General features: G+C 44.3%; 1 protein-coding gene across 2 annotated transcripts in view; it reads right to left on the bottom strand.

The window, feature by feature from the left end:
• The window catches only part of GAK (cyclin G associated kinase), a 105,946-nt gene that overhangs the window by 47,123 nt on the left and 40,062 nt on the right, over positions 1–18,761 (bottom strand). For both annotated transcript variants that reach the window (XM_054986526.1, XM_054986524.1), the window contains exons 5-11: positions 18,332–18,474; positions 14,224–14,349; positions 11,646–11,735; positions 8,643–8,778; positions 7,433–7,545; positions 5,141–5,252; positions 2,505–2,628 (exon numbers count right to left, since the gene is read on the bottom strand). In XM_054986526.1, the coding sequence (XP_054842501.1) occupies positions 2,505–2,628; positions 5,141–5,252; positions 7,433–7,545; positions 8,643–8,778; positions 11,646–11,735; positions 14,224–14,349; positions 18,332–18,474 (844 nt within the window). The remainder of the gene's footprint in view (positions 1–2,504; positions 2,629–5,140; positions 5,253–7,432; positions 7,546–8,642; positions 8,779–11,645; positions 11,736–14,223; positions 14,350–18,331; positions 18,475–18,761) is intronic.

The raw sequence follows: 18,761 nt of genomic DNA on the forward strand, positions 1-18,761 counted from the left end.
CCACCTATCATTCAGATCCCCTAGAACTTTACAGTTAATTCAATATCGACTGACTGACTCGCTGTGAAAGCGTTTTGCAAATTAAATTCAAATGTTTTATACATAAACCTCTTGGATGTCCTCCATAGAACTGAGACAATTTCAGCACAGAAGGGGCTGATTTTGAGAATAACTAGCTTAAAAAGGAGAACCAGAAAATACAAAACATTTGTTTTGGATTACTGGGGATGAAAGTTTGAGGTACTAAAATTCATAGGTTTTCCGAAGGCCAAAACAAAGTTATCTAAAATTCTCTTTTAAAGTGAGCACAGCTGAGTTTTCCCCAATCCCACTGCTGCCCCAATCCCATCTTCCCTGTACTGGTCTATCTACATGACAGCCAAAAAGTCATGCAGTCTTGAATGACCTTCATTGAAGAGGGGAAAAAACCACATCAGATTGTTCACCTTGCCCAGGAGATACCCTGCTTGAAAGAAACGGTGCCAGTCCATCCCAATGGACTTTCTCTTTGACAGAACACAGCAGCTAGCATTCAAGCACTGGACTTCTACAGCGAAAATGGAAGGCCAACTTTGCTTGGTCTACATGGCCCTGCGTCTTCACTGCCAATCAAGAGAACTGCAGCAGGCAAGTAACTTTACAATTGGTTACCTTTTCCATGAGGTCATAATGACTCCAGAGCAGTGGGCCTGAAGCCCTCTACAAAAGTTTATTTAACTGCTGGACAAGTTCCTGTTGTCATGACGATGGCCTTTCCTCTCTATAGTTCCTTCTAGGAAACTTGACTGCTGTATCTCAGGGGCATGGAACATCTTCTGCCAACACTGGTACAGACACACACATCAGAGGGGCAGCACAGCGTTGTGGGAGTTCCACGCTACACGTCATTCAGGTGTGGTCTGCACCTCTTACCTCCCCAGTGCCATTCTCAATTAGAAGAGAAGGTTCCTCTTCTAATTGTTTGAATGATCAAGATGGGCAGCCGTGTTAATCTGTCTGTAGCAACAGAAAAGAACAAGAGTCCAGTAGCACCTAGAAGACTAACAAAATTTGTGGGAGGGTATGAGCTTTCAGGAGTCACTGTATCTGAAGAAGTGAGCTGTGTGACTCCCGAAAGTTTGTACCCTACCACAAATTTTGTTCGTCTTATAGGTGCTACTGGACTCTTGCTCTTTTCAATTGTTTGAATGGGAAATGTAAAACCCTCCAGCCAATAATACCATTCAGAGGATGGTCCCTGAAACATGGTGTCAAGGATGAGGCGGGCTTTGCAAAGGTGTGCCTATGTGTTGATTTTTTACCCACCGAACTCAGACGGAAACCCTTGGTTTCTATACGGGGAAAATATGGCTCCCAAAGGAAGCCGAAGACTGCTTTGTCCCTGGGCGCCTTCCCACCCCCCTTCCTCTTCTGCAACTGCAAGAAACACCCAAGATGGGTTTTTTCCCCCATACTATTTTGCTGAGCATAATCCAAGTAAACCCCCATGCAGTTCTCAAGGTATATTTTACAAAGGCAAAGAAGCACCATTCCCTCAGACATCGCTATTGACAGTCCAGCTGAACAACTGAACAATATGGGAGGAAGACAGGCAGGTGAAAGCTCACCACTGAGCATGACCGAGAAGCTTACTCACATTACATTCAGCAACGACATCAAGGGGGAGAATAAGGGGGAACTGTTTTTTCCAATGCCTTCTGCACTGCCTCTTTTAATGAAGGAGCGGGACACAAGACTGCAACAGACAGACTACTCTTCTACAATTTTTCTGATGTGTCTGCTCTGAAATTTTCTGCTCTGAAATTCTTTGATAGCAATTTCTGACAAAGGAGCTACTCCTACTCCTGCGTTCAGACTTACGGCAAGCCCCTAGCTTTTAAACTCTACATTTTAAAAATTGCCAGAACTAGATGCAAGACTAGCCTAATTCTCCTCCTCCCTCTTCTCTCTTCTCTATGTTTTGAACACAAGATTTGACCCTTTCCATCTCTGTCAGGGACAGCTAGTGATGTGAAGTGGTAGCTGGGAAACTTCGGGACACAGATAAACTGAACTCAACAACATAAAGGAAAGGGAGGAAGGATTTCAAAGGAACACATGGCCACCTCTTCCTTGAACCTGGATAGCTGTAGTAACTTGATACTTAGTATACAGATCAGCAATTTCTCAAACATTTACCATTCTAGTCCCCTCCACCCCCAGTTCGGAGGCTTTATTATTTTTTTTAAGTAACAACCTTTCTATTGACATATACACAAGGCTGTACACAGCAGCGGTGCTCTCACTGGGAAACCTCTACAAGATTTCACCTATGGAAAGGACAACAGCTAGAGCGAGGATCTGCTAACAGAAACATAAAGGGAAAACACATTCCAACCTTTTTGCAAAGCTTGGGGTAGGTAACTGCGTAAAAACACTATGTCAAGCAAGCACTGCCTTGCGAAAGGCAGAAACACAGGCACAAATTTGCATTCCCTTGGTCAATACGGTTGCTTCCTACTTACTTGGCCACCGACTGGATAACTTTCGAAGACGTATCTTTGATATTTGACAAAAATCTTTCTGTTCCACCTCTAAGTATATCGAAGAACCCGCCGTAAGTCTGATCGCACTCTGCCACGGTCAAACCTAAGTCCAGGAACACAGAATTGAAATACATCACAGCAGCCTTTCCCCCCCCCCCAAAGCATCCACTCAGTTACTAACACAAAAATCTATTTCACTTCATTACTTTCCCATTGTTAAGACAATTTGGTGATGTTCCAAGAACCACGAGCAGCCCGTTACTTGGTTAAGTTCATTTCCACCTCTGGGAATTGCTCTGCGCTTTGATCTATATTGTTTTGTTGGAGAAGGATCACTCCCATTGTTAATGACTTACAACAGTTCAAGAATAAGCAGGAATGATGACCAGAGGCACACTCGGAGGAAATCTTCTAATGTACCTCAGCACATGAAAAATCTGCTGTGAATTATGCAAAGCATCAGATCTCAGATGGCACCCAGCTAATACTGTGATTACTATGCCAGGCCTTCAGCTATGGTAGGAGGCTTCTCGCTGCCAAGCTTTACTGCAGGAGAAACAAAAAGAACAGCAACATGGCTAATGTTGCTACAGCACTTCCCGGTAGATCCTGAAAGTGACAATGGGTAAGCTCTAGGAATCGCTGGAAACTACGGTAGAGTTTCTGGCAGTTCCTAGTGCTACCCCTTGTCATTTACCTAGAAGCGATGTAGTGACATCAGCAATGTCACAGATCCCCTGTCATCCTGCCTCCAGCCCTTCCACCAGTTGTTAGGATCGGCCTGATAACCTTATTGACTACCTAAAACAGAATGCTGCTTCACACCTTATGTTATCAGCGGGGCTTTTTTCTGGGGAAAGAGGTGGTGGAACTCAGTGGGTTGCCCTCGCAGAAAATGGTCGCATGGCTGGTGGCACCGCCCCCTGATCTCCAGACAGAGGGGAGTTGAGATTGCCCTCCGCGCCGCTCAGTGGTGCGGAGGGCAATCTCAACTCCCCTCTGTCTGGAGATCAGGGGGCGGGGTCACCAGCCATCTGACCATTTTCAAGAGGTTCCAGAACTCCGTTCCACCACGTTCCAGCTGAAAAAAAGCCCTGGTTGTCAGCAATATAAACCAGGGTTGTGCACTGGATACAACCGCAACAGGAGAAATGGCGTCATCTTCTGTTTGGCCCTCCAGCCACAGGTACATTAGCATTCACTTTTAGAACACATTCTAGTGTCATTCGGGTATAGAAAATAATTCTCATTCACTCAATACGACCCTTGCCTCTACTGCAGTGATTTGCACCAGGGCAACTGCTGGTGTACTGCCTATTGCCTGCTTTCCTTCTCGAGTTGTGAGGATGAAATCCAAAGGGTCTTCAATGGAACAAACAACAAGACAGAAGCTCGGGGGTCTCTCTCTTCTAGCTGACTAACTAGCAAGGGACTTAGCACACCCCGGGCAGGCCAGTCTCAGCAGCGCCCCCCTCGGCTTGGTCACAGATGCAAACTCTCTTATGGCTGTGGCTTGGCAACCTCTTTTTCTGTGGCCAATCTCCTTCCTTCTTTGGGAGCAATCCTCTTCCTTCTCTGGAGAGGGGAAATTGGGCAGCACCTCTCCCCTCAAAGCAAAGAGCACTTTCCAGCTTCCCTCGGCCTCCTTAGTATAGGAGGTGCTTCAGAACTGCCACAGAGGCATCTCCTTTGCATCCGGCACGGAGTGCCTGTTCCGAAGCAGCTGCCTCTGTCCCAGGAGTGTGCCTGGCCTGGAAGCTCCCCATGTTTTGTGACTGGAACGCATGGAGGGAGGAGCCATTCGGGGGTGGCAGCCACGACCTTTTCTCTGAATTTCAGAAGAATACAGAAGCTCAGGAAGGCTGGGACCCCCCGCCCCACACACACACACCACGTGCCCTGCCCGCAGCAGATGAAGAGCCAGCCTCAGAGCTCCAAGGCTTGTCTGTTCCTTCCTCTCCTTGTGCACAGCGCTGAAACGGCAAACTTCTTAATGCAGAATTGGCAAACATCCGTTGCGACATCTAAAGCAGGTGCTTTGACAACACTCTGTTGCTTGATTCTTGCCATAAACACGTTAACTGCAGGATCGCAGACAAGCAGCCAAACTGCAATTTCTTAAAGCAGCCAGCTCGCACGTTATGATGTGAATTCAGTTAGCTGTAAACCCCGGATGCCTTTGCCTTCAGCATTCTGCACAGAGAAAGGAGAAGCGAGCAAGCGGAAGGATTTCGCAACATCTGAACGCAGTCACAGAGTTTGCAAAGTTCTTCGGGGCTGGGGTGGGGACTGGCCCTGTCTTATGTTACTTTATCAATATCATGAACAATGTGGTAAACCATAAATTACAAATAGTAGCTACTAATATACCTTATTTAATTGTTTGGACTGAATCTATGTTATACATTAAACATGCATATTTCTGTAATTAAGAGTATCACGAACAGAGAAGTTAAACTGAGAGACTGTCAAGACATGGTGCTGAAATAAAGACTGCAGTTTCCACTTAAGGCCCCGTGAAGCTTCCAAAGGCATATCAAAGCTTTGAAATGACAGAATTAGAGAGATCTGGCTTGCATAGCTTCAGAAGAAATGTGTGCATTTTGGGAATCTACCTGCGTTATACATATTGTTTAGCTGTCCTGCAGGCTTTGAGTTCTGTGGCACCCCACTCAAAGGTGTCCTCGGCGGAGCATTATTTCCATACCCTCCGTTTTGTTCAAGGAGCTGCAAAAACAAGAGCCAAAGTTAGTACTTAAGACACCGAACACACACGACACTCTACCCCCTAAACGGTACAGAAGATAATACAGCATGAGGCACTGATTTTCAAATGGTGTTGGAGGATCACACCATTATCTTTCTTTTGCTTGGGATTTGTTTTGAAAAGCCGGAACAGTAAAAATCAAAATGAGAAAAAATATTAGAAATAAAACAGCTCTACTATCCTCTACATTTAATCACTGTCTACAAATTCCAGCTGGGATTTCTTTTCTCAATGTTACTTGAAAAGCCTGACGAAAGATGACAGGAAGAAAATTGATTCACATGAAATGTGGTGCTGGAGGAGAGTTTGGCGGATAACATGGATGGTCAAAAAGACAAGTAAGTGGGTAGCAGGTCAATTCAAGCCTGAATTCTCCCTAGACGCTAAAACGACAAAACTGAGGCTATCGTACTTTGGTCACACCATGAGACGACAAGATTCTCTGGAAAAGTCAATAATGCTAGGAAAAATGGAGGGCAGCAAGAAAAGAGGAAGACCCAAAATGAGACAGCTTGACTCAATAAAAGAAGCCACGTCCTCCAGTTTGCAGGATCTCAGCAAGTTAATGATAGGGCCTTTTGGAGGTCTTTCATTCATAGGGTCACCATAGGTTGGAGGCAACTTGACCACATATAACACACACACGCACACACACACACAAACTTGAAAAGCTACACTGACCAGAATTTCAACCTTTGTAGCTAGCCAAATTACAAGAACTACTGTATAGATTACTATGATATTATACATGAAGAACTTCAAACACATTTAGGAGGTTGGAAGCTGTGGGCAGAGGTAGTCCCCTGTGCAAGCACCGAGTCATTACTGACCCATGGGGGGACGTCGCATCATGACATTTTCTTGGCAGACTTTTAACGGGGTGGTTTGCCATTGCCTTCCCCAGTCATCTACACTTTACCCCCAGGAATCTGGGTACTCATTTTACCGACCTCGGAAGGATGAAAGGCTGAGTCAACCTTGAGCCAGCTACCTGAACTTGGCTTCCGCCAGGATCGAACTCAGGTCGTGAGCAGAGCTTGGACTGCAGTGCTGCAGCTTACCACTCTGCGCCACAGGGCGGTGAATTTTGATAAGCTGTAAAAGGCTTAGAGCATGTTACGCCCTCGAGAAATAAACGATGATGAACATCTAGCATTCCACTTAAATGCTAATCGTGGAGGAGACAGACGCAATTCCTTTGAAAATATGCCTTTAGGAAGTACTGTACAGAAGAAACATGTTAGTCTGTTCAGTTTGGCACACTGCAGTCTGAACCTGGAGTGTATCTTTCATAGACAGTGTGGGGAATATAGCATAGGTGTAGAGGCCCCAAAACGTCTGGCTAAAAACAGAACAATAGTAGCAAAAGAGGAAATATCCACAGAAACGTTAGCACTCAGTGTGCAAACCGTAGTAATAAAAAATTATACAATTTCTCCAAAGTGCAAGTGCCTCTTATTTCTTTAGCCAATGTTGTAATACAATTGCAATTCCTAATATACAAATTCATAAGTGTGCAAATTCATCTTCGGCGCAGTACAACACTACAATACCAGGTACACAAATATTACAAATTAATTTTGTTCGCGTTCATTCCTTCTTCTCATTTTGCTAATTTTCTTCCCAGTTCTTCCCAAAGGTGATATAAGATCCGGATTGGGGAGTGGAAAACACCATGCTCAATCTGGGGCCGGCTACGAACGCAGATTTCGTGCCACCTTCTTCAGGAGCATGCCATAGGCACCCCACTGGAGAATATCACCACCACATTTCTCTCTCCTCCTGGTTAGTAGATACGCAGATTCTCTTCCGTGGGAAGAAAATTAGCGAAATGAGAAGAACGAATGAACGCGAACAAAATTGAATTGTAATGTTTGTGTACCTGGTATTGTAGTGTTGTACTGCGCCGAAGATGAATTTGCACACTTATGAATTTGTATATTAGGAATTGCAATTGTATTACAACATTGGCTAAAGAAATAAGAGGCACTTGCACTTTGGAGAAATTGTATAATTTTTTATTACTGCGGTTTGCACACTGAGTGCTAACGTTTCTGTGGATATTTCCTCTTTTGCTACTACTGCGCTTTGCAGAAACGGCCATTTATTGTCTTTCTAAAAACAGAACAAAGCTTATTACCTCTGTAATGGGGGATTTGGGGTTTACATTCCTGGCAGCTGCAATCTCCTGCAGTCGATTCACAAGTTCTGTAATGGACAATCTTTCTTCTGGGTTCACCTTTAACGTTGAGCCTAACAACATTACAAAACAAATGTTATTGTTGACGGCTGTTGGGTTTTGCAGAACTACTGGAGAATGCACATTCAGATTTTGATTCCACCAGTCAGCCAAAGACAACTAATTCAACACAACACTGTTTAAAAACGGAGAGACGCTCTTAAACAACGCAAAGTATGGGCCACCCTCAGCTAACAAACAGGGGTAGTTATACCACTTCTAGCTTGCATCCATGGTTCCCCTTTCTAAATCTATTTAAGTATTATAGTAGAGAGTCCGATAGCAACGTTAAGACTAACCAACTTTCTTGTAGCATAAGCTTTTGAGAACCACAACTCTGCAGCTGACGGAGAGAGCTGTGGTTCTCAAAAGCTTATGCTATAATAAATTTGGTTAGTCTCAGGGCTTTTTTTCAGCAGGAACGTGGCGGAATGGAGTTCAGGCACCTCTTGAAAAGGGTCACGTGGCTGGTGGCCCCGCCCCCTGATCTCCAGACAGAGGGGAGTTGAGATTGCCCTCCGCGCCGCCGAGCGGCGCGGAGGGCAATCTCAACTCCCCTCTGTCTGGAGATCAGGGGGCGGGGCCACCGGCCATGTGACCATTTTCTGCGAGGGCAACCCACTGAGTTCCGCCACCTCTTTTCCCAGAAAAAAAGCCCTGGTTAGTCTTAAAGGTGCTACTGCGCTTTCTACTATTTTGCAACTACAGACTAACACAACTAAATCCTCTGGAACTATTTAGGGATTGATATCCTGATCTTCTCCCCAATGAGAGAACAGCTTGCAACACCTTTCTCCTCATGTTATTTCAACAGCCACCCGGTGATGTAGGTTGGCATAAGAGAAAGCAACTGTCCCGAAGCCCAAAGTCAATCAGTGAGTTTTCATGGCAGAACAGAGATTCAAACCTGGGCCTCCTACTCAAGACAGTCCAGCTCCTACGCCATGGTGGCTCTAAGCATTGTGTATACTATTATTTTCACATTAATGACATATATGGAAATGATCTGTAAAAACAACCATCTTTTTAGAAAGATACAAAATACAGACTGTAAATCTTCATGGAACTCATTCCCCCCCTCCCCACAAAAAACCCTCTCTCTTAAACTTACGAATTAGATCATGAAACACTGTGTATCTTGTGTCATTTTGGGGGATGGAATATTTTCCATTGACTATTCGAAGCTTTGCTCCATCTTCAAATGGATGCTGTCTAAAACACAGCAAGTAGAGGATACAGCCCAACGCCTGCATAGAAATTACAAAGAGGTTTACAGAAGAACCCGAGAAGTTAAGCCACTCAAGGTTAAACTCATGTTAGTTCTAGAGCCAAACTATTTTGCTTCGTTGAAGAACTTGCCTTATTTCTTTGAAAGTGACAAGTTACAGGAACCAAAGCAGAGACAAGAGCACCTAAACCACGATTAGCACTCAACGTGATTTGTTGTCCGTACCCTGGTTTAGCTACAACTTGACATCAGATGAAATTTATTTTAGCATAAGCCACACCTAACTTCAAAGGAAAAAAAATGAACAAAGTGCTCATCTGTTATTGGAGGTTCTTTTATACCAAAAACTGTCCCAGTAACAGATAAAGATTTCATGCATCCAAGGAAGTGAGCTTTGACTATGGAAAGCTTATTCTGAAGTACCTTTTGTTAATCTTTAAGGCACCACTGAACAGCTGCTTCATTTTGCTGCTACAGACTAACATTTTTTTTTAATTTACAATTTTATTTTATTTTTCAAATTACTTTTATAGTATAAATATAAACAATCAAACTTATAACTTCAACTCAACTAACATTTTTAACATTGAACACTGAATAAATAAATGTGCAATCACTGTAAGCAATTATAATAAATATTTTGGTATCATGTTTCACAAGGCTATTAATATATGACAGGTTAGTAACTTCAATAAGATATTAGTGCTTTATAGTAGTCCACATTTGTAATTGATTGGTTCATTGATTTGTTATCTATAAGGAATTCGAGTACAGGTAACCATTGGATGCAAAAGCTGCTACTGTATCTTGTCGTTTCCATTTGCGTTATGTGGTTTGCTAGCTTTTACAGTGTAAAATACTCCCATAAGCAGCCATACCATGTTGTGACTGATGGCAGTTGTTGGTTTTCCAATTAGAAGCTGTAACGGACTTGGCTATAGACAACAGTGATAAAATTAGGTTTTTCCTTATCTTTGGGATTAGTGGGTCCTTCCAGGAACTCAGTAGCACTATTTCCAGTGGCGTTGGCGCCTCATAACCTGTAATAAGTTTAGCTACAGACTAACATGACTCTCGCCCCCTTGGGAATTAACATGACCAACAGAATTCGCTCATCTGAACAGGGGCTCTTGCAGGTGCCAGCCTGCACATGGCAAAATCAACAGCAACCCGTACCCGAGCTTTCTCTCTGTGATGGCCCCTACCTGTGGAATGACCTGCCTGAGGAGGTCAGGAGAGCCCCCACTCTCCTGGCTTTCCACAAATGATGCAAAACTAAATTATTCAAAAAAGCTTTTTACTCAAATAAGAGGACTGTATTGTAGGGAGGGAATCTCCTACGAGCTACCAGTGCTTCATGTTGTCTAATGTCAGTCCTAGAATTGTTTATGCTCTGTTTCAGCATTTCTTCAACTCTGTATTGGATTCTTGCTAATGCTGTCTTTGTAAACTTGTCCTTGATATTGACTGTGCTAATCTCACACTGTGTAATTCACCTTGAGTCTCAGTGAGAAAGGTGAATGACATAAATAAACAAACTATCAGGCTTATGTAACAGTAGTCTGAAGGTACACTACTTAACTTCAGAACACCTGCTTATTCTTTCTTAAGTTCAGGGTCTGCATTTAGGTTACATTGGGCATGTTGTCCCTTACAGGCAGCGGACAGACTATATAATTCAAAATAGTCAGAGAGAACAGCTGGTGGGCATGATCTGGTGATACAGTGTGTCAGGGCTTGTCGCTGCCACTGCTGGGCGGGGCCCCAGCTGGGCCGGCCCTGAGGTCAGAGGGGCACCGGGGATACTGCAGGACCCTGCTCTGTGGAAGGAGGGGCGGTATACATCACCCAGACTCCCTCTCAGTCCACTTGCTGGCCTGCTCAACCTGGCCTGCTTACCCCCTGCATCCTCCATCATCTCCTCCTCCCAGAACTCTCCTCCAAGCCTCCATTCTTGCACTGCTCTGCTCTCACTCCACACCATCACTCCTTACTCACACCCACCACCTCAGAGTTCTCCCTAGCCACCTTATAGAGAGTTTCCTTTCCCCGCCCCGCCCTCCTTCTAGGCTTGTTCCCTCTCCTGACTTGGCCCAGCTGTGCCTTCCCTCAGGTGTTTCCCTCCTACCACTAATCCTTCCTTGGCTTCCTTGCCTTGCTGGCAGGGTGGGGTTGAGTGTGAGCCATCCCCAGCTGAGGTCTCCTTGGCCTTGCTCGCGAGGAATTGCTCTGGCCAGCTTCTGGGCTGCCTGCTCATTGATGCTGGGCGGGGCTGCCCATCTCCTCCCCCAGAATGCCTGTGGCAGCTCCACCTGGAGGGGCTTGGCTCCCAGCAACTCCTGAGCCAGGCTGCTGTCCTCTAGCCGGGGTGTGGCTCTGGGCTGTCATGGCTGCTTCTCCTCCTTGGCTGGTAAGGGCTCTGTTTGGGCTGCTGATGGGCCCCTATTCCCCCTGCTTTGACCCTTTTCCTCTGTCCTGCTTAGCCCCCTCTCTTCCCCCTGGAGTGTGGGCCTGGCTGGTCTCCCCCTGCTCCCTCCAGCCCTCTGAGGCTTTGGCCTTTCGCCCCTTCCCCCTGGAGTGGGCAGGTTCTGGGCCTGGTTGCTGGCTGGGGTGGTAGGGCCACTGCCTCCCGGTTGCCTCCCCCTGCTCCCTCCTGGCAAGTCTGGGGGCTGGGACCCAGACCCCGAACACAGTGAGCATTAACTATGGACATGGGCTGAAACCGACCCCTTTCTTCTACAGCAACAAGCTATTTTTCATGTCCAAATATCTGTAATAGCGAGAGGTACACTGAAAAACATTTACACACACACACCAAAAGGGATCCACAGCAGTTACTGACACAAGGTCCAACCTACCCATAAAACAGGAAGGTGAAATACATACCCATATATCTTGTTTTTCATCAATTGGGAAGTTTGAATATAGATCTATTATTTCTGGAGTCCTATACATTGGTGTTGTGTTCCTGGTGATCTGCAAAGACAAAAATATGAGATGCACGACTATATTTTCACAGCTGCAGACAACAGGCTTGCTCGGAAAAGAAGCAGAAATATTCAAGTATGAAAATCCTTTGCTCTTCCCTAGTAGTTTGCCAGTTTTTGTGTTAAATCCTCTACACATATTTATACCCTGCACTCTCAATCCGAGGCAGCCAACAGTATTCATCAAACAATAAAACATAAAACGTCTTTGTACAATCTTTTATTATGCACTTCCTGTTTTTATCTTTTCTTTTAAATAAAATTTTCTTTAAAAAACCAATAAAACATCCATAAATATTATACTCAAACAGCAAACACACAGTAAATTTCCTTAAAAGCCTATTAGCAAAACCGCCTGAAGAGTAAACAAAAACTTAGAAACGACAGCAGCGCATACCAACTCACCCACATACTTTGAAGCACAGCAAGCAAAAAAACTGTGAAAGTATAAAAATCACTATAAAAGGTTCAGTACAGCAAGCGAGAAACAACAGATTAAAAGGGGAAAGGTAACAGTTTCAAACAATGGAGCAAATAGGTTTACAAATTATCCTAATCTTTATCTGAAGAAGTGAGCTGTGGCTCACGAAAGCTCATACTCTACCCCAAATTTTGTTAGTCTTACAGGTGCTACTGGACTCTTGCTCTTTTCTACTGTTACAGAAAGACTAACGCGGCTACCCATCTTAAACTATCACCAGGATGAGCAGACTGTGTGTTTTGTCATTCTGTTCTGAATCACTTCGCAAGCTGATCCTTTGAGAGTGGCCCTTGACATACCAAAAGGAAGAAACTTACCTGCAAGCGGACATTTCCCTCGCCCTCCCAAGTTCCTACACAAGTGTCCATTTCTTCACAACAACTGGGACTTGAGACATGGAGGCTAACTTTGGACTAGCCACCCTATCAGCCTATCTTACTTCATAAGGCTGCTGCGGCAAGGAGAAAGAACCGTGTATTGTCTTCCCAAGTTCCTTGGAAGCAGGGCTTTTTTTTGGGGAAAAGAGGTGGTGGGTTGCCCTTGGAGAAAATGGTCACATGGCTGGTGGCCCCGCCCCCTGATCTCCAGACAGAGGGGAGTTTAGATTGCCCTCCGCACCGCTCAGTGGTGCGGAGGACAATCTCAACTCCCCTCTGTCTGGAGATCAGGGGACGGGGCCACCAGCCATGTGACCATTTTCAAGAGGTTCTGGAGCCCTGCTTGGAAGAATGGTGGGATAAAAATGTGCTAACAAATAATAAGCTAACTGAAAAAGCTGAGAAGCAGAGCAGGGGCAATTTGCAGATTGAAAACGGAAGAGAAGTAGATAGTGATACACATGATAATGCTAAATGTAAATATACTATTTACATTTGATGTGAGTGAGTTAAGGGCCTGTTATCTCCATCACATCCCAGTGTAAGCATCCTGTCACACTGCAGCATGACCCAAAGGACATGGCACAGGGTGATGGAGGTAAGTGCCAGTTTTGTTCTCACGGGCTCCGACTTCCTCGTCCCCCAGCTTTAGTATGATATAGTTGCTGGACTAAGGGCCAAGCTACACATGACGAATGACACTTGAACAGCAAGTGTATTTCTCCCTGTTCACTTGCCCTCCACTCAATCCACTTGCCGTTCAAGTGTCATTCGTCATGTGTAGCTTGGCCCTGAGAGGTGGAAGGCAGCACTGTTCTCCTCCTTCCGGACCAGGATGTCCTGTTTAGTAGGGGGAGGAAGGGCGGTACTAGGCTTGGAAAACCCTCAATGACTGACAGGGAGGCAGCGGTGTGGGAAAGGGCTGGAATCCTAACATCCCTGAAGCATCCATCAACGCAGTGTTGCCTTTACCTGCGTTTCAAAGGAGAACAGCCACTGGCAGTGCTTCTGTGGCTGTGTTGGTGGACGGGGACTGAACTGCTACCATCCATGTTCAAGAACTGACCACTGCAAGGAACTTTATGAAGGGCAGCCTTTAGAAGCGTGCAGAAACTTTAGCTGCCAGCAAAATATAATGATCTCGAACAGTTAGGGAAAGAACCTTCTTTGACAGAAATGCCTAAATTCTTTGAAAGGCTATTCTCAGATTACCCCAAACAAGCTAAATATATGCAACGTGGCCCACTTTCCAAGGAAGTCTTCAGACTGCACAGCCTGGCTTCCTTCAGTACATGCCGTTGATGTTCACAGTGTGAAGCATACAAAGCCCTCTCGGCAGGAAAGTGTATGAGAGGCAGAACGTTTGTGTCGTGGTTCAGCGGCAAAAACACCAAAGGAGTCTTTAATTCCGTACTTTCTTAACAGTGATCTGTAGTATAATCTGTTTTTTTTATTATGGTAGCTTAGGAACACCAAGCAAATGACCTGGGAAACTAATTACTGAGGATATCCAACTGACCACTCCGCTGGGCCGCCAATTAGGTCAAACAAATTCAAAGGGATTTTTAAAAGCCAAGAAACCAGTTGCTGAACGTGAGCCGTGCTATCAGGTTTCTCACCTCCTCTTCGACCGTTGCTCTTTTCTGCGCAGACCAGCTGTAGTCTGGGTAGTGTGCTATAGTTGTTGCACTGCCAAAGTCACACAATTTAATTGTTCCTTGGTTACTCATCAACATATTTTCAATCTGCAGAACAAAGAAGGCCGGAACTTAAGTATGCAAATCGCACAGATGTTTATAATGAGACTACAAGTTGTGCAACCCAAGCTCATACCAACTCTAATCAATGCTCATGTTACATAAAACTACACATTTAAGTGGGTTTTTTTTAGCACAGGTGGAATACGCAGCTTCTCCCTCTGAAAATGAGCTCTGCTTTCACCCAGGATCAGCAAGTCCGTGTGCGTTATTTTTCGAGCAGGCGGGCGGATGGATGCCTGGCTCTCAAGATAACCACACACGGGGCTCACTTCAAAGCTAAACCTTCAAGTTAATATTCTGCAAAGTTTCCTAGCCAATTATGAACTGCACAGAAAACCCGATGGTGAGGAAAAGGGCGTAAGGTCATGCTTCCTTCCCCCGACTATCATTCTCTTCTGCAACATCAAACATCTTCGAGAAAGCTACAAAATATATATATGGTAAACATTAATAGGGATAACCAAACAGAATATATGCTATCCCTGTAATTATTCCATGGATTCCAGTTCTTTTAAGTATTCTTTAATGACTGTGAATCCTTCTGTTTACTCTTACATACATTTTTGATGGAAAGAGTTGGAGTGCCCCCATTAAATTTTTAAGATGGGGTCCATTAATAAATTATATAATTTTAGAGAGAACAATTTGAAGCAGAAAATGTGATCTTGCTCCCTTAATTGTTGAGAACTGGTCTTGTGTTACATAGTACTGGAGGAAACCATTCCCTCCTACATGCCGGTCGGTTCACTGACAACTCCACGGGAAGGCTCTGCAGCGCTCCCCACAGCGACATCCGGCGGCCTGACCCCTCCTGAGGACCACATATGCAAAGGCCATTCCTGCTGCATCAAAAGTAGCCACACACCAGACCTCGGGAGCTGGTGGCTCTCACAAGGCACCATGCTACCCACCAGTGCGCTCTTTCCCCAACCTCATTCATTCATTCATTCATTCATTCATTCATTCATTCATTCATTCATTCATTCATTGTCCACCTTTCTCACTGAGACTAAAGGCAGATTACATAGCATGAGATTAGTACAATCAGTATCAAGGACATTTTCATACAATGTCAAGGACATTTCCATAACCAGTGTCATAGGATTTTACAAAGATATAGCATTAGCAAGGATCCAAAACAGAGTTGAAGAATTGCTGAAACAGAACATAATCAATTCTAGAACTGACAAAGATAACATGAAGCACAGGTAGTATATAGGAGTACATATTCAAAGCAAAAAATAATATGCAAGGCAACATAGTGGTGAAGTCTATGGTCCTTAACTCATTAGTGAACCATCTGAGACCCCCTCCCTACAATAAAAAGCCTTTTTGAATCATTCGGTTTTGCATCGTTTGCAGAAAGCCAGGAGAGTGGGGGCTCTCCTAACCTCCTCAGGCAGGCCGTTCCCACAGGGTAGGGGCCACCACAGAGAAAGCCCATGTGCGGGCTGCTGTTGATTTCGCCCATGTGCAGGCTGGCACCTGTAAGAATACCTGTTCAAATGAGCGAAGCTGCCATGGAGGGACATAGCGAGGGAGGCGGTCCTGTAGGTATGCTGGGCTAAGGCCGTGAAGAGCTTTGTATGTAATAACCAATACCTTGAACTGAGCATGGTAACTGATAGGTAGCCAATGGAGTGACTGTAGGATGGGAGTGATGTTCAAGCTCCTGCTCGCTCCTGCAAACAGTTGAGCTGCAGCATTCTGCACCAATTGGAGCCTCCTAGTTAACTTAGATGGGAGACCAATGTATAGTGCATTACAACAGTCAACCTTGGCTTTCCTCGACCTCACAGGAGCAGGAGGTGCCTCCAAAAAGTATCACCTTGTAGAAGGCACCAATTTGGATACATAGTTGCTTCCACAATAGGAGGACACCTGTGGACAGACGGAAATCCAGTATAATGGATAGGAACTAAAGCCTAATTCTGAAGTCATGTTGTTATACGCCTTTAGAACAGGCAGTGAAAAATGCCCTTATCTGTTATCACTTGCTCTTCCTATTCACTGCTTCCAGAAGTATTTTGATTGGCCACTGAAATAAAAACCATTTAAGGAACAGCCTTTTCTTTTTTAAAAAATCTGTTGCTATTTAAATTCCTCTCTAGTTAAAGAACTAAACTTCACTTCTAAGGCACGTGATCTCTAAGCTGCATATGGATTTTCAGGCCACGTCACACCATGTCATGAAATGATAGACCAAACATTATATAGAGAAATATTTTCCAGACTAATTTTAATCAGATATATAATGCAACATATGCAAAGGCAGACATGCAAACACCGCACGTGCATTTCTGACTTACTTATTTATTGAAATACCTCCCTTGTGGCTCATGGCAGCTTAAAATGTCAAGCTGACAGTAGCCAGGGCTTTTTTCCAGCTGGAACGCGGGGGAACCTCTTGAAAATGGTCACATGGCTGGTAGCCCCACCCCCTGATCTCCAGACAGAGGGGAGTTGAGATTGCCCTCCGTGACGCCGAGCGGCGCGGAGGGCAATCTCAGCTCCCCTCTGTCTGGAGATCAGGGGGCGGGGCCACCAGCCATGTGACCATTTTCTGCAAGGGCAACCTACTGAGTTCCACCACCTCTTTTCCCAGAAAAAAAGCCCTGTCAGTAGCCATTCCTAGTTTTCCTTAAATTTTTACTACCTATTCAAAAAAGCAAGTCTTTCTATTTTTTCTGAAATTCTAAGATTGGTCTATTATACAAAAAAGAAATTAATTTTGCCATACTATAATACTACTAAGTCAAATATCTAATAACATATTTTTAAGATTCAGCACTGAGAAAAACTTTAAACATTCAGCACTGGGGAAAACTTTAAACATTTTATGTTCAACCTTATGTTCAGCCACAGACTATTTAGTATATTTAGATGTCGAAGTGGATCAACTGCAAAGTTAAAATTTTAGAACGCTGAATAGAAAATACTGAGGATATGCAAATAATGAGATGGAGAGAAGAAATAGTTCAATAGTAATGTGTTATATCTTTTGCTCTTCATTTTCATGTAACTGATCTTTATTTTGTTTGCATTACTCTATGCACTGTTTATCACTCTTTTGTTGTTTACTATTCATAACAATGTTAAATTGTGCGTGGTTTACTATTCTTATTGTTACTGTAATACTGTCCACTCTCTGTTTCTCCTTTTAAATAAAATTGTTTTTTAAGAAAAAAAAACATAGATACTGACTGTACTAATCTCACACTGTGTAATCTGCCTTAATGAGAAAGGTGGACTATAAATGATGTAAATAAATAAACAAACAAACAAATAAATAAAATACAATAAAATCCTGTAACTCTAATCCCTTCAGAAAGAGGCCTGCAACTCAAACCCCCAGCAACATTCAAAGCCCTAGCAAAGCCCTAAAAACATACAGGAACTACACCTTGACCCACAGCTCCTCAGGGAACCCATTCCACAACGGGGGAACCATTACGGAAAGTAACCTGGCTCTGGTAGACACCAAGCAGGCAACCATAAGTCAGGAGATAGTCAGAAGTAGCAACTAGAGGACTGTAATTGGTTCATGGGGGAAAAATGAGGAGAGACAGATATGTGGCTCCTAGGCCATGAAGAGCTGTAAAGGTTATAACCAGCATCTTGGACTGAACTTGGGAACAAATTGGCAGGCAATTAGCTGTTTTAAAATACTCAACACTATGTCGTTGGCTGGCCTCTAACAATAATCAGACCGCTGGGTTCTGAACCAGTAACTATTTCCAGGCTGTTTTCAATGGCAGCTCTGCATAAAGCGTGTTACAACACTGCACAATCAGTTCCAAGGATCCTTCCACCACTTTGTTCTCAGCTAACGTATTTAGTAGCGTTCATGAAACGGCGCAAGACTTCTCAAGTTCCTATGTTAGCAAAACCTAAACTAGTGCTATTGCTCCAGCATTGTAATGAAGTTTGTTCCTCCTTTGCATAAAACAGGTTTCGGATCTCTTACCTTAAGATCTCTATGAATGATAGGAGGCTTCTGTTTATGCATATGCTGCACGGCACGGCACGTCTGATAAAATATCTTCAGAACTGTATCGCACGAGAGGGCTCCTTTGGATTCAGCTCTCTTCAAAAATTCTACCACTTGCCCTGATGACATAAATATAATTTATGTTAAACTCTTGCTCTGGGGAAAAGGGCAATTTTATGTCAGCTGTATAAAATTCTAACACTACCATCAGGCCTCTTATTAGTACCGCTAAAAGAGCTGCTTGATCGTAGGGTTGCCAGGACCCTCTCACCTCCCACTGGGAGGAAGGGAGAGGTGCCACTTACCCCGTGCCGCTCACGAGGATTCTCTCCATGCGCACATCCCCCAGGGCTGACACAATGACCCCACTTCTGGTAGTGACATCATTGCACTGGCTGCGAGAGCA

This window comes from Eublepharis macularius, chromosome 8 (genome assembly GCF_028583425.1).
Source record: "Eublepharis macularius isolate TG4126 chromosome 8, MPM_Emac_v1.0, whole genome shotgun sequence".
In the NCBI taxonomy this organism is placed as follows: Eukaryota; Metazoa; Chordata; class Lepidosauria; order Squamata; family Eublepharidae; genus Eublepharis; species Eublepharis macularius.